This window comes from Tympanuchus pallidicinctus, unplaced genomic scaffold, assembly GCF_026119805.1.
Source record: "Tympanuchus pallidicinctus isolate F22 unplaced genomic scaffold, pur_lepc_1.0 scaffold15, whole genome shotgun sequence".
Lineage (NCBI taxonomy): Eukaryota > Metazoa > Chordata > Aves > Galliformes > Phasianidae > Tympanuchus > Tympanuchus pallidicinctus.
In genome coordinates this window covers 7,772,109-7,795,827 of record NW_026294669.1, presented here as the reverse complement: position 1 = coordinate 7,795,827, position 23,719 = coordinate 7,772,109, and the positions used below count along the sequence as shown (strand labels likewise).

Below are 23,719 nucleotides of genomic sequence, written 5' to 3'. Positions count from 1 at the left end.
CAAACCTTGTCTAGCTGATAGAAAAGATACTGTTCCCAAAACAGGGAAAGATGAAACAATAAGAGCAGCGAAGAAAAAAAAATAGTAACGCCTATACTTCTTGTTCATGATTCGCTGAGAACAACCAAGCCAAACTGCAGTTTTCTGTAATGAAATGCAAGCAAACTTACAAGCAGCCATTGAGAGCAAACCTGTCTATGTTGTAGAAGAGTGGGAAGACCTGTATGTAGAGGTGAAAAGCAGGCCGAGATAGACAGGTGATACCCGGTTGCCTGCAGAATCAATCAAAGTTCCCCTTAAGTCTCCCTCCTGTAAACTTTGGCCAACTGCTGCGTGACAAAATCAGGACGTGCTGTTTAAGGGAGGTACAGATTCCTTGAAAAAGAACACAGCCTGTGCTACCGGGTAACAGTCCACCCCGTGGCCCTTGCGGGCTCTAAAGCAGCCATCTGCAGCAAGCGTGCTGAAACCTATACATTTCAAGTACAAAAACACACGCGATTCCATTTTATGACCTCAGTGTGAGATCAGGACACCCTATTAAGGATTAGGTTGTTCAACCATTAACAGTCCTATGTGATCTGATCAGACACCGGAATAATCCGGGTTGTTTTCTGTGGTATACTTCTCCAAGTATAAAAGGACCGCAGAAATGGGGCCAATACTCCAAGCACTCCTGCCATCTAACGCCGCCACGCGAAATCCTAGGAAAAGTTCGAGATAGCGTGGCAGAGCTCAGCAAATGCAGAAGACTTTCCATCCGAGTCACCGCAGCCTTCCTACCATTAGAAAACCAAAAGTCCTAAGCTACGCAGAAGCCCCTATAGCTTCAAACATCGTAGGCCCCCTTGGACTACTGTAACCAGCTGCAGATGGACTTAAACTATCTGTCTGTCCATCTTCTTCCCTTTCATCTTCTTCGTAACCCTTATCCCAGCCCTCCCTCCTAGCCCTCAACGTTTGAATCCCTGTTTTGTTACCATTCTCCCCTTCTGTCCTAAAACCGGACCTTCTCTCTGGCCTTCTGGTCGTTCCTCTGATCAAGATGGGCCTCAAACTCAAAATATGCGCTAATCAGAGAACTTGGAGGAGCCGCACAAGCTATCACCTGTGAAATCGCTCTACCCATCCTGCTCTCTTTAGCTGTACTCAGTGAAAACTATACCCTAAGCGTTCTAGCCATCACCCGAGACCCTCTACCTTATTTTCTTCTCACGACTCCTCACAATAATTCCTAGCCAAGTAGACAAATATTGCATTAATAAAGGCAGTAACCATAAAACCCTAAATCCAAGCTCCTTAAAACCACCCTTCTGAACTATTCTTGATCGCAATACCCACAAAAATGCTACTTTTGTCTTCGGTATTTGTACGACTCCAAGTCCCACATCCATATGTCCGCTATGACCGATTGATGCACCTTCTATGAAAAAACATCCTGCCCGCAACGCTAGGTATGGACTTTTGGCCTGCCAGCATGCCGGTCTGCTATGCCGGCCTACCTCCTTATCTAAAGAAATGCATCTGAACGTAAAGGTGCGCTACGATAAAGTGAATATAGAGGTACAACAGCTTTCTCATTTCCTAAGAAAAATGTGGAAAAGAACCGAACTTACACAACTCTTTGTACTCTTATGTCATTTTCCAGTAGGCTCAGCTAATTAAGCTACATGGGGGGAGACTGTACCCAGAAGTGATGGCTCAACCCCTTCCCCCGCTGAAGAGCCCACATGCCAAATTAATCACAATCCTAAGCCTAATCATAAGAACTACTATCACAGTTTCAAGCCGCAGTCGGGTAGTGGCCTGAAACAGCCAGCCTAACCGTCACCTCGCTCACTTCCAAATCGCATCACCTGTGAGCAATTGAAGTCACGGCCAAAAGTTTCCTCACCCGATCGGCCTCAACGGACCTTATTCTCTTTGAACGTAATCAATGCCTGGGTCACTGGCCAACAGGACATCACGCAACTAAGCTACCCTACCGCAAGGCTCCTATCAGCAAGAGCAATTGCCATCAACTAGACTTACTTCCATTCCACTTTGGATTTCCAAAACCATTTCAAGGAACATCCCGGACTGCTGCCTTGCTGCCCTTGCCGCTAATAAAATTCTCCAAATTCACTCTCCTCTTACTGACATCCCGATCACCTGACACCAATCTCCTTAACATCCCAGCTATTACCTTGACGGCAGAAGATTCTAGCTTTCTCACCTATTTCCCACCTCTGCTGAAGGGCTGTAATCATCCTTTAGAATCCTAAACTCACCCTCCTCACCTTCTAACCAGTCTATCGTAATGACATCTATACTCCCATCCTTAGACAACATCCTACAATTATGGACAATCTCGCTAACAAAAACCCCAATGCCAAATGCGAGCCTACTGCTGACGTTGCTCTCCCTAGCGGGCCTCCAACCGCCGACCGCCTTTGGACCTAAATTACTCAGCACCCAGGAGCTTACTGAACGACTAATAACCCCAGCAGCCACAATCATCACTATGCAGCCTCTCCTTTTAACACTGCCTCACGTATCACTCAGCGAGGCTTGCTCTCAACTCTTCCAATCGCGTGAAGCTACGGTATACCGGTAAATACTCAAACACCATCTACCTTTGCCTCACAATCCCACAATTCTCACCACAACCTAGAAATCTAGGACGCAGAATACAGAAAGTGGAAGCCACCAATGCCTTAAATAAAAGCTAAACTCTTTTGGTTTTTGCAGAGTGCTATGACTAATAGGACACTTATCTGTACCTTCCAAATGCAAAGCAGACTCTCCCAGTAAATTAAAGCCCATCCTTCGCAGGTGAGTCTTAGCTTAAAAGCTAACCGCCTTTGTTTCTGGCTTCTGCCTATGAGACCCTGGCATGCCTCTGTGAATCGTTGAGCTTGTAACTCAACATGAATTTCACTGCACGGTCAATAACAGGAATTGAACCTCTGTAAAAAGAACCTCAGCCTAATGCTACAGTACTCGGCCATCTCACCAGTGACCTTTGTCAAGGAATGACTGCTCTCAACTATCCATCAAGACACTGGTGCCCTTTACCTAAACTTTGGCACGTGAGCAGGTATCGTCGTACTTATTGCCACAATCCTAATCCAAACTCACTGACTGTTCACAGCGTGACAGTCCTTTTAACCTCCACGGAATTACCTCTTCCGTGCTATTCTGCCTAACTAATAACAGTTATGAACAAACGCACGGCCGAGTTCTCATTCTCACAGGAGGTTTACGATCCCCGTGTACTGCTCATTGCCACATGAGCGTTACTACCGAAGGTAACATAAGGTAACAACTTAATGTAACTGAACAAGATAATGTAATGTAATTTAGCAGTAATACCGTCTGCCTTTTTCTAATAAATTTGTTGGGTCAGTTTTAGCAAAAAGGGATCAATGCCACAGGGGCAGAAGGTGATATTCATTTGGAACCAGCAAAAATAAGAAGCTGAAAAAGAAGTTGCCGAAGTTAGCTCTCGACATGACTTTCAATTCGTGTATGGCTCACGGTGAACCGAGCGGTGGTAGCTGTTCAGAGGGCGCCGCTGTGCAACACAATGTAATGTGGACAGCGGCAGCAGCAAAGTCAGCTTGTTAAATTTGATTTATTTCCACCATTGCATACATTATTTGCTTTTAGAGGGGTGGAAATGACAGTGACCTTGTTATTGAGAGAAAAAGAGAATTTCAGTTTGAGTAGAGAAACCATAGGTGGAATTAACACAGTGGGGAACAGCTATATGACCGTAACATCTGAATTCCTGTAAATCCACCTCACATCTCAGAAAGCTCTGCCCATTGTCAGCTGCCACACAAAGCAGCCTGCTCAGAACGCGGCCCTTTGCCCTCGCTCTGACACGATGGACGGTGCTTCGAATTCTCTAATCAGTCCCCACATTCAGTGGTGACTTCATGCAGTCTTAGCAGAAAAGCAGCCTCTGTCCAGTACGTTCTTGCCTTTCCTAACACGTCTATTGTGCAGCCTGAAGAAGTGTTGTGAAATATCTCTGACTCCTAAGCCTCGGCTTCTCTTATTTTTCTATAGCGTGACCGACACTTTAACGCCACTACTGTTGAAGTGATCATTTTCCTCACAGAAGAGGACGGATGGGTACCGAAGGCGAGGCAAGGGGACAGAGATGGAAAATGCTTGAGGAAAACATTTTCACGTTTCCTGCTTTTTCGTGCGATATGGTTGAATCTTACCCGCAAACGAACAGGGCTTATTGTTATCCCAGGGAAAGGAGATAACACTGCACTGTGGCTCCATGGCCTAGCATTCCTATTACACCGGCAGTAAACGAGCTGCACGGACCCTGGGCAGGTGGTTGCATTCAAGCAAACAGGGAGCCGAGGGACACGTCAAGAAGAGAAATGTAAGTGGCCTTTGCCACACCGAGACTATTACTCTAGATCTCCAGGGAAGACGGTGGGATGTTACTACAGAACCGTTTGATACAAGTCACGGCACTTATTTCTGTCGCTATCGTTTGCTGAAAGCTACAGTATTGTGGCTATTGTATACTACAATGAGAGGCAAGGAGAAATACACGATAACACCTCTCTAAAGCTGTAAGCTTATTCCACTTCAACTCTAAGCTGTTCCCCTAACCTGCTCCTTGTTTACAAGCGTCTCTGTGCACTGCAAAGTGTGGCCGGCAGTGCAAACTGAATGAGAGGGCAGATGCCACTCTCATTTATCCTGAGATAAAGGCATCGACTAGATGACAGCCCACGCAAAGAAAATACACGGAGACTCGGACAATGCACTGAGAAACAGAAGACCACCGCAAAGCCATGGGCACTCTGCTGGCAGAAGGAGAACCCTGGGAGAGGCCAGGCTGCCATGCAGGACTGCCTCTGATTCCCGTGCCTCCACGCTTCTCCTTCCAGCCAGACTTTGTTGGGTGCCTTTTGCTGAACTAGTATTTCTACTTCTCTCCATGTGGTCTGTTCTAGAGGCTTCAGCCATATCCAGGCAACGGATGAGCCGAAATTTTTAGCATAAATGAATTTCAAGGATGTTAAGCCAGGAAATTTATTTCTGTAATACATGCACCAACACTCTATTTGTTTTTCAGGCAAAAGCCTAATGTTCTGTAATGACTCCCTGTAGGATCCCACCCATCTCAGGAAGACGAGAGCGCAAGGCAACGCTGCGGGACTTACGCGCAACACAAAGCAGCTCAGAGCTGGAAGTGGGACTGCAGTGGGCGAATGACACCTCAAATACCTCCTCACATCCTCACATATTAGAATTAGAAAGGCCACAGCTCACTTCTGTTACGCACGAGACATCACACCCTGCAGTCTAAAGCAGTCTAAACCAGTCAGCACTTACCGGTGGTTTGCCTGATTCTCCTTGAGTCGACGCGCAGTATGGTGACTTCACATCATAGGAGGAGATTTATCCTGTTGGAAATAGCCCGTGCTTCAGGAACACTCGCAGCCCTGTGTGCCAACACTTTACCTGACACCGGTCTCCGTAACAGAGCTGTGGCGGTCTCCTGGGCCTTACAGACGAATCCCAAAGCATAGATGCTTCATTCTACATCTCTGACACAGTGTCCTGAGGGATAGTTTTGTCAGTCCTAGAGGTGAGGAAAATGCAAAACGTCACTCATCGATCTGCTCTTGAATACGCAAATCAATTTGGGACAACATATCGGTATTTGTTTGCCAGGAACACACGAGTGACCAAGTTTTCCTTACGACTGTGTGCATTTCACATACTTACTTTGTATGCATGAATTCATTATTGTGACTGTGCTTACGGACTACACCTCTAGGGCCAGGTTCCTTCAACTTGGCACGTTTGCACTTATCTCCAATGAGCTATCAAAAACTTATTTCAGGGCTCGTGGCTGAGCACTATACTATGACTTGCTTTTATTTCCATTAACCACCCCGGATGGGAAAAGAAAATCAGTGAAAAATATTGAGTTTGAGTTAAAAGACTGTGATCTACGCTTGGATCTTCCTAGGAAACAGGGAATTTGTATTCCTCTGGATCACTTATTTCTATGTATTATTCACTGAGTCCCCGACAGCTGGCAGCCACCAACCGCTAAATTAGGGAAGATGCGACAAAATATGCACAACTATGAAATTTCTCCTTCTCCTTTTTTCTCCGCTGTGAGATAATACAATTTTGGGATATTTCAAAAAGAAACAGCCTACCGCACATAAGAATTTAAACAGCATCACTCTGTAAAGTCTGTAAGGATAAGTTAAAGGTGAAGTTCTCAGGAATCTGGGACAACTTCAAAAATAATAATAAAAAAACAACAACAAACAACAACAACAAAAAAAGCATGCGTTGGTGTTTATGCAAAAGCAAGCTATGCCACATTCAAACTATACAGATAAACTGCGAATCTGCCAGCGGAATTAAAGCGTGTCAATTCCTGAAATATGTGCTTAGGCATGCTTCGGTGCAGCAGCTAATCAGTGATTTTGCCAGAATACTGATAAAAGGAACTTTTCAGGAGTACTTGATCTACAAGAAGCCAAAAGAAAACAATACAGAAAAGCCGAACGCCGAGCAAACCAAGGAGCCTGCACCTCAGCATGTGGACCTAACCAGCCTATTTGGAAGTCCTCTGGGAAGCAGTACTTGCATATGCAGTAATCATTTCACCGTGATAAAGTGCTCACAAGGTCGTATGACATCTGCAAGTAGAATCACTGCAGGCTTACTGTATGGGTTACAGTAGAAATCCAGAGTTATTCCACAGATGGCCATAGACACACATGTAATGCAAACCAAAGTCAAACGAGAAACTTACCTTGAGCTTTTCCCTTTGACAGCAGCATCTTCCACCGAAACTAGTGTTGAATATTGCAACAGACGCTTCTGATAAATGAGAAAAAATGTATTGCGTTTTGTTTCAAAGATTGAATAAGACATTCTATCAACATCCAAAATGAACTAAGTCAGCCATTGCAAATGAAGTTTCACAAAACAAAAAATAAGCTTTCCACATCTCATTTAATTTATGCTATTATGTTTCCATTATTGACTCTGCTGAGGAAAGCTTTACCCGTCCTCTAAAGTATTCAAATGTTATAAACTGGAATTGTCAAAACAAAAACAAATACACATTATTAACTGCTTGAGAGAATATTTTAAATGAGCCAGGAGAATAAAGAAAATACTTCTAATTCACAAGACTCCCCAAGGGTGCATATGAAGAAAAGAGCAAAGCCTGGATGTGCGAGGGACCAGAGATGCACTTGTTAGGACGGGATTTGATTTTCTCCACGCAGACAAACTTTTTTCTTACCGAGGTTCCTAATGTTATCTAAAACCTTATTTAAAAATACCTTATTTACTGTTTTATGCTCTTCTCACTGGATACAGTCTGAGATGCGAGCCTCTGGGGATGACTCTACAGAGGAAACCAGGAGTTTGTTTGTTACTACATCCACCTTGTCTGCCTGAGGTTCGGTTGCCTCTAGCGTGCTCACTTTCCAGTTCTGGCAGGCATTTTCAGATTCATCACCTGCTTATACTTACAGGAATCGATGCCAGATACAAGTTCCTAAGTCGAGCACTGGGCAAACTGGCTCTTGAGGCACCCTTAGCTGCCATTTAAGGATAGGAGCGGATTTTGAAGCCCAAGCATTTCACCGCAGATTACAGCTCTTCAATGTAAGAATCCTCCTGAAATTTAAAAGAACCGAAGACTTCTATTACGCGCTGAAAGCCACGATTACATTCTAGTGCTGTGCAAGTCCCTGTTCACGATGGAAGAGTTGGATTAGGTGACCTTTAAAGGTCCCTTCCAACTGAAACAAGTCTACGATTCTACAGATTCTATGAAATCGATCAAGTGACTTATTTTAAATCATTCGTGTAGACCTTGGGCTAGGGTATTATCTTCAAACAGACTAACCTCAGCCACAAACTGTCATGAATTAGGAAACCAATAACAAAATGTAGTGATTTCCGCTACTTCTACAGTGAGGTCTTTCTCTTAAAAGCTGAGGGCAAAAATAATGAGTTTTATAATCATGCCTTGAATTTCTGTAAGAAGCTGGAGAATTTACTCAAGGCACAGACATGAAGAACTGCTCTCCCATGGTTGAAAAATTCATTAGATTTGTTAATGACTTTTTTTACTGTCTTAATCCCACTTGTATTTTTCACTTTAATCCATTAATGAGACTCCTAGATTTACTATCATCTGTCTGAGAGTAGCATTAACTGGCATGCTTTTGTCTTACAGGCTACAAAATACAAACTTCCATTTTCTTTAAAGTACCTCTCATGAAATTCATTTCTTTCTTCTGATGTGTATAAATACATATCTAAAGGCAGTCATTTTTCAACATCTTTTCACTTTTATGGAGGCAGTCTACGTTACCCACTCATCAAAAGGATTATTTCTATACTCTATGGCAGGCTTCAGTCCCACTTCGTCTGTGAGCACAAATTCAGAGCTCACACAGATGCGCTTTCTGTGAAGTTTTAGCTTGTTATCTTCTTCAGTTTGGCAACTGCATGGTTTATTGCTGGGGACATTATATATTTTATATATATATATTTATATATTTTTTTAATTGAATTTAAATATTATAAGATTATATATATATATTATATATATATATTTCAGTAGAAAGGTGGTTGGCTTGTTCTTGTGAAGCTCTGGAAAGGACAACAGGCCATGCAAAATGTAACCGTGAGCCCATTTTCTGTGCCTTTAATTACAAACTGCCCCGACGAACCAATTTGACAGCCGAGGCATGCTAGTTTAGGGCTGCTGCTGCTTCAGAGGCCATCGTACAGACCATTTGTCTCACCATGGGAGCTTTAAGACTACTGGCCAAAGTGCTCCCGGAGAAGACCAAGTATACTTAAGCATTAGTTTTGCCAGGATCAGAAGCAGCTCCAACATCTTTGCTGCCGCAAACCATTTCTGCTGCACAGCACCCACAGTTCCGCTTGTGTTTAAAGCATCTGTAAATAACGCTACATATTCCTGAGCACCTTCTTTTATCATTATTTCAGTTAGAGCAATATAGAGGAACATTTCTTTGGCAGCATTGCCTTTCATCAGCGCCAAAGCTGAATGCTTTTAAAAGGGCTTTTAGATAACTTATTCCTGATATCTGATATCTGATCTGAGCAAAAATAATGCTTTTGCTCTTTATCCTTTATGAAGTACAGGGTACAAAATGTGTATATATGTATAAAATTTGAAATCTGATTTTAAGAGCAAAAACTTTTAGTATCTGGCTGATTTTAAGAAAATGTGATATTAAACCTCTTTCTGTCTTTCCTATTTCTTCAGATATCTTTCTTAGAATTTTAACGCTAAACTAGGCATCCCTGGCTTCTTTTTAGCCCCAAATCTTTTAAAATTACAAACAACTCCAAGTCATTGGGCATGAGGATGACAGAAGTCATTACAGACAGAAGAAATCCTCTTTCTGATCTCCCTCTGCCTCTGTGTGAGTATCACTCCAGCATTGTGGGACACAGAGCCCTGTAGGGGCTGCCAATGCTGCCAATGTGCTGGAAACCAGCACAGCCTCACCAGTATTCCAGCTGCTTTGCTTTCCTTGAATGATCACTGTCATAAGAAGAGTAGTAGCTTATCTTGAGCCCCTGTGGCTCTGGCAAATCCATGCAGATGGCCCATGAAAGCTAATCTTGTTTAGGACAAGATTATGGCAACCGCATAGTACAGAGTGGTCGTAATTCCCAGGGAATTTGGCTTATGGTTTTGATTGCTGGGGGGAAACTGTAAATGAATCCAGCGGGAGGCTACAAGTTTCAAATGCCCATCAAATGCAAATGAGAGAGCATTCGTGTATCTCATTAGTTTTCATCAGGATAAAGATCATAAAATATTATACAAGAGTATTTCCTGAAAATATTCTTTTGGCAGAAAACAGAGCTATCAACAGCAGGAGAAAAAAAAAAACAACAAATGTGTTCATCAAGAGACGCTTTCTAAAGAGGCAGCAGGGATGTCACTGAGGAAAGCATAAGGATGAACAGATCAAAAAAATCTTACTTATTTTTTCATACCAACAACCTAGGTCATCAATCTCTTGAAGAGGCAACATCTCTTACTCTATGTAAAACTGCAGTTTTACATATAAATAGCAAAGAAAGGGGGTTTCTCAAGCTCTGAAGACAAAATATCTGTTTATCACTATAAATCCAGAGAATTCTTACCTTCTCATTCTAAAGCATCCTCACAAATAACAACTCAATCCTCCGCCTGCCCAGAATAGGACAGGAACTTCATGTTATTACACATACTGAGACCTCGCAGATCAATTTTCTCACAATTTCTCTGCCAGATCAGGAACGATCGCCTTCTTTATAGAGCCATGCCTTTCCTCAAAAAAAAATAATTTAAAAATAATAATAATAATTTTTCAATGCTTACTTTTAAAATTAGAGATTTGAAGCACAAAAGCAGCCACATGCCCAGTATATCACAGACAGCAGATATCCCCTTCGGTGAAGTCTCATCTCCTGATGTCCCATGTCTTTTCACACCAGGTAGGTGCCAGCAACCCTATATGTGCAAAAGAGGGAGATATTTTGTTCCCAGCAAATCTGCTTAAAAACAGTAGCTGATTAGAGCCAAAAATCTCTTTTTACATTGCAGTGTAATTGAAATGAATTCATTTAAACAGCCTGTGAGACTTTTGGAAGTGTGCAGCATTGGAGATGCCAATTAAAAGTCCCATCTACCATGGGTAATGAGAAGAGAGCAGGCCCTTTTTTGGCAGCATTTAGGCATTCACAGTCCTGATTATTCCTCCTGGTCACGTCCCACCTGCAAGAGCTACATTTAGAGGGGGGTAGAAATGGAAAATCAAAGCTATTTGATAGAGTTAACCACAACCTACCTGCCCCATCAGGATAGTAATGTGAAACAAAAAGGAACGTGCTTCTCACTAGTAAACAGGAGTAGGGAGGGAGACAACAGTAGGAAGAAGAGAAGAAATTAGGCAGTTACTTTTCCATCCCAGCGACCCTACGGTATATTTTCAAAACAAGACATTAAAAAAAAGAGTAGCCATGAAAGACACTGGATGAAATGCTGCAGACACTGAAGGCAAAGAATATTTTGCCCAGAAACCTTATTTTCTGGGTTACTTACTTTCCGTGATATCTGTTTATTGTTCTTTCTCATCTCCTGCCAGACATTTGCTGCTCCACACAGCGCTAGTGAGAAAGGCCATCAATCAGGAGAAAACCCCAGTGTGTTTCACGCCTACCCCACACCCCAGTTTCACCAGCCATCCAAGACAGCACGAACAGTGTGAACAGCAAGACAGCAGTATACTTTGCAGGCTTCTTATTCCCACACCTTGATAAAACAGAGTGCAATCAGCAGCGGTAACGCACCACACTTCTGCTGAAAATAAATGTTCTAGAATCAATACAAATAATTATTTAATCATGCATAGAGTACTGACGGCTTATTTTGCTTGATCCCTTTGCCCTGGTCCGAACAAAAACACTGTAAGTACAGCTTAAGTAGCTCTGGTGAATTTACATACCCCTAAGTACTTAAGGTAAATAAATTACTCTTATTTATTTATTTATTTATTTATTTATTTATTTATTTATGGGTGAACTTTTTAACAGCACTGAATGTCCATGCTTTGTTTTGTAGGCTGGCAAACAGAAGTCCTAGTGGTAAGGTTCTCAGTGCTTTATGATGTAAAATGTCAAAAATAAATGCGACATACTCACAAGTACATACTGTAAGCTCTCCGCTCTTCCAAGCTGAGCTCTGTTTTCCAATTCACAGGATACAGTACCTTTGTCATAGAATCACAGAATCATTAAGGTTGGAAAAGACCGTTAAAGATCCCCAAGTCCAACTGCAACCCCAACTCATCCCCTCCAAGTCCAATAGCCATGTCTCTCAGTGACACATCTCCACGGTTGTTGAACACCTCCACGGATGGTGACTCCACCACCTCCCTGGACAGTCTGTTTCAAATGTAGGCTTGAACCCTCACCATTTAACTACAGAGAGGTTATTTGCAATTAGGTAAATGAGACTTGTATTCCCACTCCAGCAGAAAGAGCACGCCTAGCACACAGCAGAAGAGATCTCCCCCATTCCAAAGTGAGAATGAGCCACATCAGAAACTATGATCCCACATCAAGCATTTGCAGTGAGAGAGAATATAGTGCCCATCAACATCCAAAGTCCCCATCTGAGTTTGCCCAAGCTCCACTCAAGTGCAGCACACTAAAATCCCAAACCTCTGCCGCCTCTAGCACATTCAGACTCTGAGAAAAAACATATAGCAGGTAGATTATTTTTTTTTTTAGAGCAGGACAAGCCTGATCTAAATCCACTGAAGGTGAAAGAAACTCACTGACTGCACAGGGCTCATTTATCCCTAGAGTTGCTACAAGACTTCCTATAGCACCGTGTAGCAGGACTCATGCTTGAACCACCAGCACGGACCTGGGCTGCTGCTGACCATCCCAGCGGAACACGTGGGCACAATGCTCAGTGAGGTTAACAGAGGAGTGGGAGGACAAGGATTTGCATGTATCTCCTATTACTTCTATAAGGTTTGCTGTCTTGCTGAAAAAGAGACTCAAAAAGGAGACCTAGCTGTTATTAACATGAAGAAATGCAATTGCCAAGCTGTCAAGGCAATCAGTGAGGAAGAGATAATTTCTGCTTGAATGTGCTTTGAGTGCAATCATATTGAGAAGCGTTAACATTAATGCTTTCTGAGTTCTGTTGGCTTTTTTTTTCTAAACTAATTGCTGAAGAAAAAAAACCCACAAAATTATCAGATTCTCTCTTTTCCAAATTACTCACCACGCACCTTTCTGTTACATACTCTTTGCATTGTAACAGGTTAAGGAGTTCTGTTTATAAAGGACAAAGGGAGAGAGTATGTGCAGGAGGGAAGAGGAGGAGCAGAACAGGCCAATTCTCTGGATATTTTTCTTTGGGTACTACACTTTGCCATAAAAAATAGTTTTTGCTATTTATCACCTCCAGCAGAATTTTGGTCTGATGTTATAGGCATTCTGAGATGTATAATAAAGCATGATTTCATTCATGTGGAGGGAATGAGAAGTTCCATTTAATCACGTTCTTTTGAAAAACTTTGTGAAAATGCTTTCCCCCATAAACGTAACAGCTTCATCTGCCTGAAAAGAAGGAGGATGCACAGTAAACAAAAATGCAAATATCAAATCAATTAAAATAGAGGGAGTAAACTGGGAAGGGGCAGTGGTAGGGAGGTGGGTGGAATTAACAACTCCTAAGCATTTTCTCAGCTATTTAGCAAGAGGTGAGAGTGCTGCAAAGCTGCAAAATGAAAATACTCGTGGCAAAAAAAAAAAAGGAGCAAACAACAGGGGAGTGTTATGCACATTTTACGTACAAGAAAGAAACGAGGATTAAAATAAGAGTGCTTTGGGTAAAAGGGAAATTTATGAACAGTGTGTAAAACTATGGCATCTTGAACTCGGCACAGGGTTATTTCCCCCAGAAGGACTATCACTACTGTCATCCATGGAGAAATAAGGGTGTTTTTTTTTGTTTTTTGGGTGTTTTTTTTTTTGGCAGACAAACAACACTACATTTCAAAGAAGACTCCTTGGCTTGCAGATCTTCTTCTAGCGTACTTAATGCATTGGAGCCCCCTTATCCCAGGCTTCAGCTTTAATCCAGAGATCAAGATCTTTGGGTACCCACACTGTAGACTCAAGTTCTGACAGCACTGAATGGTGCCATTGACTCATGTTAATTTGCTGCTCTTCTTGCAGCCTTTCAACAGATTGCCATTTGAAAGCCCAGTGACTAACAGGCCTGGATGACTTATTTGTGTACCAGGTGTCCGGCCACTTGACCTTTTCATTCATGTATAAAGACAGGATTTGGAATCCGTCTCTCAAATCCAGCATAACTTACCTTCTGTCTACAAGCTTGTGTTTAGTACAGGTATTTCCTCAGTGCAACAGTTGGACATAAATGGCACGGCTAATAAATAAAACCTTTTCTAAAACTTAGCGTTCACAGTCTTGTTCCCTTGGAAAGAAATACAGCACAGATGTTGATACACTCCTTCTTCAGAAGTCTCACTTCCCAGGTTTTTGCCCTTTACCCGAAGAGAGGTGTAGTACTTCAAAATAAAAGATACCTTTCCAATTTCACTGCCTCTGAACAAGTCGTGTCTTCTACACCCAATTCCCAGAGTTCTCTGGAGAACCAAGACACAGAGCAAGCACATTCAAATGCAGCAGACAATATCACATGGAAGCACGGTCATCTTTTCATCCAGAGGCACTGCAACACCATAGCAGAACTAGATCACCAGCTCTCTGGCTCCTCACTGATAAGCCTCACTAGGTGATCATCCAACAAATTCTACTGTTAGTTCTTATTAATGCACTACTAAGTACAACCTTCCACTTCATAATTTCCTTTCCAGTAATTTAGCTACAACACGAATTTCTTACAGAGCAGCAACTGTGGAAAAACAACAACTAATTCCTTGTTGGTTTTTTTTGTTTGTTTGTTTTCCTCAGCCCTGTTAATAGATTTTGTATCCGTGGTGCCTGCAATCGTGTAGATACATTCCTTCGTTGCCCAGTGGAGTTTAGAATTCTCTGCATCACTTTGAACAGTTACATGTGCCAATTCCCCTATTATACTATATAGTTAGAGATGCATAAAGAGACATTGATAGTCTGAGTAACCAATTTACTTAGATAGTCTGAGATGTACCCATCCTCCATTTGGATGTGTTTTTTTCACTTTCATGACATTATTAGAACTGCTTAAACCACTTTTGTTGCTGTATTTTTTTTCCCCTAAATTACCTTGTAATTTACTATCAGGAATGTTAACACAGTCATTACATGTCTCGAGCAGCTTCTATTTTTTGCTCTCTGCCCGGTTCACATTGCTACAATTCAACAACATCCAACTATATACATTTTTTCACTTAGCACATCTTAAAATACATTCAACTGCAATTTTATTATAGCATTAAATTGATGCACTTGCTCTAATAATGTATAAATAATCAATTTAGTGCCTTAACAAAGAAGACATAAAACAGACAACTCTCTGTTGAGTGCACTGAGCTGCAGAGACATTTGGTAGTCGTGCATGGAAACATTTGTACAAGCTTCATTTAGAGAAGGTGGCAGGTTAATTGGGACAAAATGCAAATGCAGTGCAGCATCCATAATCAGCAGCTGCACCACTACTATACAGAAGCTTTTTCTGTAACAGCATTTCTGAGGTGTGCTCTTTTACCTTCCCAGGTGCCATACTCACACTATGGCAGTCACAGAAGAACAAAGACTGGTGTATGCTGAAACACATCTATTGACAAAGTTAGCTCTGCAGATGGATTTAAAAACTTCTTGGCCGAAAAAGTGGATGCGTATCACTCAATTATTTTTATGTTCTCAAGCTGACTCTATTACTTATTCATCAAAATTGTAATAAATTGAATTGCCAGAAGAGGTTGAGATTGTTTTTACTTTCCATCCTTCAAGAGCTGTGAGGCTAGATATGGCACATACTCCAAATCTGTTGCTGCAAGACCCAAGGAAGGCTCAGCCTATCCAGTATCAAGCCATTGACAAAGATGAGTCCCTGCCAATAGGATCCAAGGACTCTTTGTATCACTGCAGTGAGAACCTCACGCGGGACATATACAACCAAACTGCAGGATAACTGCTGAGATTTGCAATTCCACAAAACTCCCAAAATAAATTCACAATTTGCACTCCCTGAAGACACTAAAAATCAATGAGTGTCATCGAATACTGGAATATACGTAGAGTATTTGTCACCCTTTGCATAAACACACAGGACATCATTACCCTTCAGGGCTATCTCACATTTACGTTTGCTATTAGTATGCACCTCAGTAATACGCACAGCCCCATTCAAAGTGAGGCACGGTAACACCGGGTGTTTGTGTGAAACCATCCCAGAAGATTTACAAATTCAATTAAGAAAAAAAGCAATAAGCTGTGGCAGGGAAGAAAAGTGCTATATAAGCAGGAAGGCGTTACTTATAGAGACAAATCTGCTGGCATCACTCAATTGTCCATGCCTACAGAAGGAAGCTGAATGTGATAGGAAAACAACCCTTAACAGAAACCTTATTCTTCTACTTTACAGAGATTTCTTAGTGCACTTTGGGGCGCAGTTGCAGTCACACAACCCTGCCTGTTGCATTTTAAATTGCTACTGCTTGCTTTCACACACACACCAATCCAATTAAAATGTAAAACTATTAAGATGTACATAAAGTTGTGACGTATCTTAGAGGCTTGGATAAAACACAAAAGTTTTGAAAACATCAGATTCCACTAAGAATGAAGAAAAAAAACAACATACCTGATTAATGCTTAGATACACCGTCTCGGAGTGCTCAGCTTCTGGCTGGTTCCCAATGCAAGGCAAAGAATCGTAGAATCGTTGCAGTTGGAAAGACCGCTAAGATCACCTAGTCAATTCATGAACCCATTACCACCTTAGCACTAACCCAGGCCAAGCACATGTAATTTCCTTCCCAGCACGGTGAATGAAAGACTTGCACAAGACACCACAAAGCCAACCAAACACATCCTTGGACCCACTTCAGCCTTTTCCATCACCCACACTATCAACAGCCCCAAGGAGGTGTGAGAGAACACCTGGGAGCCAGCTTCAGCCACAGGTACCATCCCAAACCCTTCCCTTTAGAGCTTCCTGTTCCAAACAGAGGGTAAGCAGAGACAGGCTCTCCTTCAAACACGCAGCTCCTTTCCTCTCCTCACTTTCCCAAAGAGGCTTTTGTGGTGCTGCTCCCCAGGCTGGGTGCTTTTTGCCTTTTCCTTATCTTTGCCATGCAAAAGAAAACTGACCATTTGCAGAAGACTGATGCTGTTTTCTTGTCAGATGCTCTGTTGTGCAGTTGCACAGCCCCACAATTTTAGTTTGTGCTATAATTAGCAAATAATCGCTGACATACCAAAGGAAGTAAACATTCTCATGCTATTCTTATTACACGTTATTAAGACAGGGAAGAGTCTCCTCCTAATGCTGCTTGTGAGCCACAGTTTACTTTTTCCACTCAAGGTAAATAGCATCCTGCTCTGTTTCCCTGCTGTGACGAGGTCTCTGTGAAGTAATGAGCCGCTTATTCTAATTAGCTGAATCACATGCTCTCCCATTTTGTCATTGTTGAGCTCTTACTTTATGTTCTGGGCTTCAACGCTTTTTTTCGGTCAAGAAAACCCAGTGATTGTCACAGAGGCTTTCTGAACAGTGATCCTTGCTGCAAAAAAAACCAAAAAACCCTGTCTTGCCTCCAGCTCAGAAACAAGTTACTGAACCCAAAACTGAAGTATAAAATGAAGTGATAACATTTGATGCACTCTGCCACATGCTCCTTTTAAGCCTGAAAGTTCTGCTTAAATCAATTTTCCACGCTGCTTTTTCTTTTGTCTTGCTTAATTCTGATTACACCGCCAAATGATCTTGTTGTTTCAGTCGTGGTCCTCGGCTTCCCTGGGGTAACGTAGATTTCTCATACAATGAGCTGCAAAACCCCTTCAAATATACTGCTAGCATTCATTGCCATTGCGCTTTTACAAGCAACTCTTACAGAAGCAGATAAGCTCCTCTGCACAATTTCTATTCCAATATAAAAAAAAAAAATCAATCCATTAGCCTACAAAATGTAGTGCATAGGATACCTAAAAAGGAAGAACAGTTAGCTTGACAATGTAAATAGTTTTAAATGTAACAATTTGCAATATGTTTCAGAAGAAAATATTTCACGGCAACTGCCTATTTGAAGCATGGAATTAGTCATAAAATAGGAATTGTTAAATATATCAGAAATGTAGGATAGAAATAAAAGTTAAATGCAGGACTAAAAGTCCATAAGAAATCGTGTACTACTTCTTTCTTTGTATGTGCCAGGAAAAGAAATAGGTCCTTTAGAGAAAGGCTCAGCGCTGGGTATAGGACAGGACTAGCTGTACTTTCCATCTTTCTAAGTCCTCTGGACAACAGACAGAGATCAGCATCTAACCAGACGGCTGTACTTGGAACTTAATACACAAAATACATTTTATCAAAACACATTCTTCTAATCGCTTTCCTCGGGGAAATACTTCCTGAGCATTTTCCTCAGTCACAATCCCTCTGCGGGTTTTATTGATAAGAAACTTTTCTTTTTCATTACATTTTTTGGTTTTCTGCGGTCACGAAATCTAAAGCAGGGCTGTTAGCACTTCATGGGATATTGTAATTAAGAAGGATTGTATGAATGTATCATTCATGTCCTCATGGGGTATAGTCATTACAAAATCAATTTTGTTGTAGTTGAGTTAGATTTATGAAAAGGTAGGATATTGGATTTCTAAACTAATTACACAGGCAGGAAGTCTAGTTACAACTTAAATGGAAACTCTGGATCTCTTATACTCATGTGGTTTAAATTTCCTTAATTCTATCCAAAGAGCCAAATAGATCTAACAGCACCATAATTTTCTGGTGTCAATTTCCTTTTAGAAAACAGATATTTATTTTACTTACCATTGCAGAATTTTGCGAGCAGTGTAGGAAGCACCTGTGTTACACCCTGGTGAGTCAATGACCACCATCTGCAATCCACCTACCTCCTTTTTACCTCTTCCTTTTCTTTTCAAAGATCCAGATACCTTGGAAGCTGCCACATCCCATGAGCTCCCAATTGTCAGAAGCACTTTTGAAATCATTCAAAGGGAAAAGAAGAGTGATCTTAATAGTGCTGAAGGATGCTTTGCAACAGATGCACCAGTAATCACTAGCAGTGAGGTTCTTCCTTCCCAGAGGCAACAGAACTTACCCGAGGTAAACAAAAAAATGCTCAGAGCCCTGAATCTTACCTATGTGTTTTAAGGCTGTTCAAAAGGAACCTGTGTTCAGTCTCTCTGGGCCAGCCTTCTCTTTGCTCCAGTTTCTTCAGTGACATCTAATAGAACTGTAAGGAGGAATACTAGGTCACACCTTGCGTCCCTTGCATTTTATTACAGGAGCCAACACTCAAAATTCCAGAATTTCCATGGAGAATCTTTGGCTTCAGATCAAATACTAGCTCTTCTGTCTTGAAAAGCACAATTTCTCAACTAAATAAATCTGACTCCACACTTGAAATAAGTGCCAGAACTGAGAGAACAGAGGTTATCACCTTCATTTTCAGACATGGGTGGATCTACATATGTCAGAAGCACAGGAATAACAAGCAGTTGGTTACAGGAAACCACAGTAAATATTCATCAAACTAACTCATAAATACCTCTGCTAAAAGATTAAAACACTGAATTTAGAAGTAAAAGTAACCAGCCTTTTTTTTTTTTTTTTTTTTTTTTTTTATACTCAACAACCTGGGAAATATATTCCAACTAATGTACAGGTACAACTGATTTTGCAATATAACCGAAGCTTCAATATGACTACAGTTTTAATAGATTTTGCAAGTCCTAACAGCAGAAAAAGAACACAAAAGTCAAGGATGTCAGATAAGCTCTAGCAAGCAATAAAGAGATGTGCTGATTCTCTAGGTTTCCATAAATTACTAGGTCTAGTCTAGTAAATGTCACAGAGTAAGGACAGCTGAATCAAAGAGTACCTTTTCAGTCCTAAAACAGTATTACAGTGCTTAACAGTGGGTGAAGGAACAGAAAAATCTACGCTTTACATGGTATTTCTGTGCTGTATGTCCCAATCAATACTATTGATAACAGACTAATTAACGAGCGACTGCCACTTGCTACGTATGTAGAATCTGCCAGATAACCATAATTGTGCTGGAACTGAATGAAATACCTGAACTAGTTAGCAAGAGTAATAATAGCTGTGCACCTCCTCTTGCATCAAATCCTTTAGCTCGAATCAGAGGCTGCGTCTGCAAATCTTTTTGCAGTATCTGCATTTAACTCACACTAAAAAGTCTCACAAAAAACAATATAGTTGTGATGCTTGCCTTTGTATACATATCTTTATATAAAAATATCAGTATTTGCAGGACAACAAATTAAAAAGCAGATTACGCTTCCATACAGATAACCCACATTTCAGATAACACACACAGTTTAAGCACACTAGTAATCCTGGCAAAAGCATTCCTACAGAAGTCAAATCTTCATGCCATCTTCATATTAAACTCAATTGATTAAAATGGGAGATGAGATGATGGTACAGAAAGAACAGGGAGCGGTGGCCTGAAACAGAAAGGTGTGTGGGGGGAAAATGAAGATAGAATGTGTGCTCAGAGGTAAGGAACATACTGCCAAAGGCACAGGTCCAAGATAAAATGCTTCCTGAGCACATACATAACCTTATTGCTGAGATACAAACCTTGTTTGTTTGCTTTTGCAGACAACTAAAGGTGATAGGCGTGAAATGCAGTAAATCTGAACGCACGCTGGGTGTCTCAGGGCAGCAGCCAATGTACGTTAGTATTGACAGGGCATGCCGCATGCTCAACACGTGCACATCGGCTGTGCTCCTTAGTGTACATTTAGCTGCAATTGGGAAAAACATCCCATGGTGTTCCACTGGATTAAGACCTCCTCTACAGTGCTTGGTTACGAAAATCATCGGTATTGTCAAGTGGATTTATAAAGTACAGTGTGTAATTCAGAAAATCACAATCTAGAAGTCTCAGTCAATACAAGATGTTAAAAAGTTGCTCAGCTAGTAAAAAACAAGACTTGCAAAACTTCATCTTAAAAAACTCTTCTTTTTTTTTATGGCCTTATCATAATACTTGACACATGTACTGTGTACAAAGCAAAGCCACTCTATGCAGTGACACCAGGCTCCAGACAAGTTGTCCTTGCATATTAAAAACAGATAAACGTAACTAATAAAGCAAGATAAATACTAAACATTAAAAGACGGAGACTTTTCAGGGCACCATAAAACCATACCTTTCAGTCAAATTAATTATTTACATCATAAAAAATGCTAAGTTGAAGAAAATACTCCAGAAGGAAAAAAAGAAAAAAAAAAAAAAAGAAAAAAAAAGAAGAAAAAAAAAAAACAAGCAGAAAGCTTCAGGTGATTTTTGATTATGTTAAAAATAATCCCTATTTTTTCATAAAATATGCAGAACTTTGCAACTTAAATTCTATAAATTACATTCCAGAAATTATTTGCTTTCTAATTTCATAAAAAATTAAACCTTAATTTGGTAGAAAAGCACCTGGAGCATATCCAGAAAGAAATTTTAGCTATTCTCAGTTACGCTGCACAGCATCCGTCAGGAGTTTTCACACACTTTCACAAAGATACCTCAAATTAAGATAACACTGCACTTGATTTCAGTGATTGGAAGTAATGTTTTGCAAATCCAAACTGGCTGTCTTGCCTATTTCATAGATCCATTTTCTACTGCTGGAACTCACCTTGGCAAATAAATGGATGTATGGGGGGGCTCACCTTCTGAACAAATATAACTTCGCTTGTCAGATCTTCCTTTGCCTTGAATGAAAAACATTTCATTTCTTTGAGATGCTGCAGAATCTAAATCCGGATGCAAGAGACGTAGCCCTGCAATAAGAATGTATGGAGTATTCTAGCTAGGTGGCCACCTCGAGGAACTTCAGATCTAAATCTGAGACCAGATGGAAGAAAGGAACGTGCACTATACAAAATAATTTTTCATTTGAAGAGTAAATTATTACTCAATGGCATTATACATTCTAAATAAATTTTCTTTATCTGAAACTATAATATTTATGTATCTAATTTACAGGTGACAGAGTAGCATATTCTAAAATTAGAATGTAACCAGCAAAACTAGTAACTACTATAAACAATACCGAAACACAACTCAAGTATACTTCGACGAAACAATGGATACATTTTGGACTGGGGAAGGATTTCAATTGCAGATGTTGTTCTAAATACAGCTGTTAACTGTGTCTCAAAAAAATTCTTCAAGCTCAGAAACATTTTCTGCTTAGGGAGTCTTGAGTATACACATAAAGACCAAGGATACACTACCAAGTAATTCCTCAGTGGTTACTAATGGGTATAGTAATAATAGTAAATGTCGAAATTGAAAAAAAAAAAATCATTTTCAATATCAGTGTACATGATGCAATAGACAGTATATCCCCTTGGAGCAGAAACTAGAGAAAATATCGTGCCCTTTATTATCTTTGTGGTTTCTTATGGGTAATAGACAGCAGAAGAATTGCACTTATTGTAACATTACAGTGAAGTGTTAGATTGCAGCTTACCTTTTAAAATATTAGTGGCCATAATACTTACGATAGGTTGTGCATTATACAAAGATGAATAAAGATGTGCATTTAAACGAAAAACAAGCAACCACTTTCAGAACCAACAGTGAGGCTTAACATAACAAACATGCACTAACCCTACACTTATGCAAAACTATGTTCTTCCAGGAAACTGTAACCAACTGTTGACCTTCCACAAAGGTAAAGGTTTTGTCCCTTGGTAATGTGTCTGGACTTTGTAGTCGAATTCCAGTTTATTAGCTCATTGTCTGTAAGTGTGCTGTTCCACTGTGATATCCTTTAGCTGCCCTTGAGCTTCTGCAGAATCTGCAATCTCACAGTCACTTTAAGGTTTTATTGAGCCGCAAAGTAAGTCCCCTTCAGTACTACACAAATAGGCTTCCTTATTCATCCTCTTCAGGTTCCTGTGGTAAAATCAGTGTCTCCTCCTTTAAACAAGCACTAAAAAACCCAAGGATTGTGCTGTAAAGGTGATATTTGCTTTTCTCAGAAGCAATGTTATGACCTTCATCTGGGTAGATCTAGCAGAGGAAAAAGGAGAACAGCAAATAGTTTCTCAAAGGTCTTTCAAATATTTAGGGCTCTAATTTTCTTTCCCTGATCTTTAAAATGTTTCAGACGACAATAGGATGATAACATTAGTTTTATAGTATCGAGAAAAGGTAATAAAACTCAAAGTAAAATTCATTATCTTGGAATTTGGAATTAAAGAGAAAACAGCCGCAGTGAGCTCCGCAGAAGTGAACAAATTTATATTTACAGTCCCTATGCTTATACCAGTTCACTTTGCTGGCATTTTCAACAGTGTCCAAGCACTCACATCTCACCATCAAGGACCAACTACCTTGTATTTTTAGATACTTATTATCCTAGATTCATACAATTATTAAGACCACTGGAGAAGACCACTAAAATCATCGAGTCCAATCCCAACCCACCCCCACCATGCCCACTAACCATGTCCCTCAATCAGACATTCCCCACTGTTCTTGAACACCTTCAGGGATGGTGACTCTATCACCTCCCTGGTCAGCCTCCTCCAGCGCATCACCACACTTTATGAGAAGAAATATTTCCTAATATCCGATATTCTAGGTGTTCAGTGAAAAGTCTTTTTATTTATATAATTAATAGTCCTCCCATCTCATCTAAAGCCCATCATTTTTCTCTAGGAGGTCGATACGGGAAGTTTTATCTCAAATGGGATTCTCCCAAGTGAGGCTGAACAAGATTTTGCATATTACAAAAAGTGTGTCTGAATAATAAAGCACTTAGTGGAGGAAAAAGAGCTGAGAAAGTCCATAACAGCAGTGAGAAACTGGGATGAAACAATGTTCTAGCTGCAAACAGTCACAATACTGGTGTGAGATACCGGTGCTGTGGTTGGAAGTGTCCTTTGTAGAAATAGCGATTGGAGGTT

The 23,719-nt window shown here is 40.7% G+C and overlaps 1 protein-coding gene and 1 pseudogene across 3 annotated transcripts in view; one reads left to right on the top strand and one right to left on the bottom strand.

Annotated features, from left to right (window-relative positions):
- Positions 1 to 23,719, bottom strand: part of DPP10 (dipeptidyl peptidase like 10) — a 396,750-nt gene that overhangs the window by 21,760 nt on the left and 351,271 nt on the right. For 2 of the 3 annotated variants that reach the window (XM_052675376.1, XM_052675377.1), the window contains exon 26: positions 22,166 to 22,820. In XM_052675376.1, the coding sequence (XP_052531336.1) occupies positions 22,683 to 22,820 (138 nt within the window). In that variant the 3' untranslated portion in view covers positions 22,166 to 22,682. Of the gene's footprint in view, positions 1 to 5,352; positions 5,603 to 6,799; positions 6,868 to 7,337; positions 7,678 to 10,417; positions 22,821 to 23,719 lie in introns of those variants that run through there. The other variant, XM_052675375.1, reaches the window with a different exon arrangement.
- LOC128076902 (NADH-ubiquinone oxidoreductase chain 2-like) lies at positions 32 to 5,361 on the top strand (annotated as a pseudogene).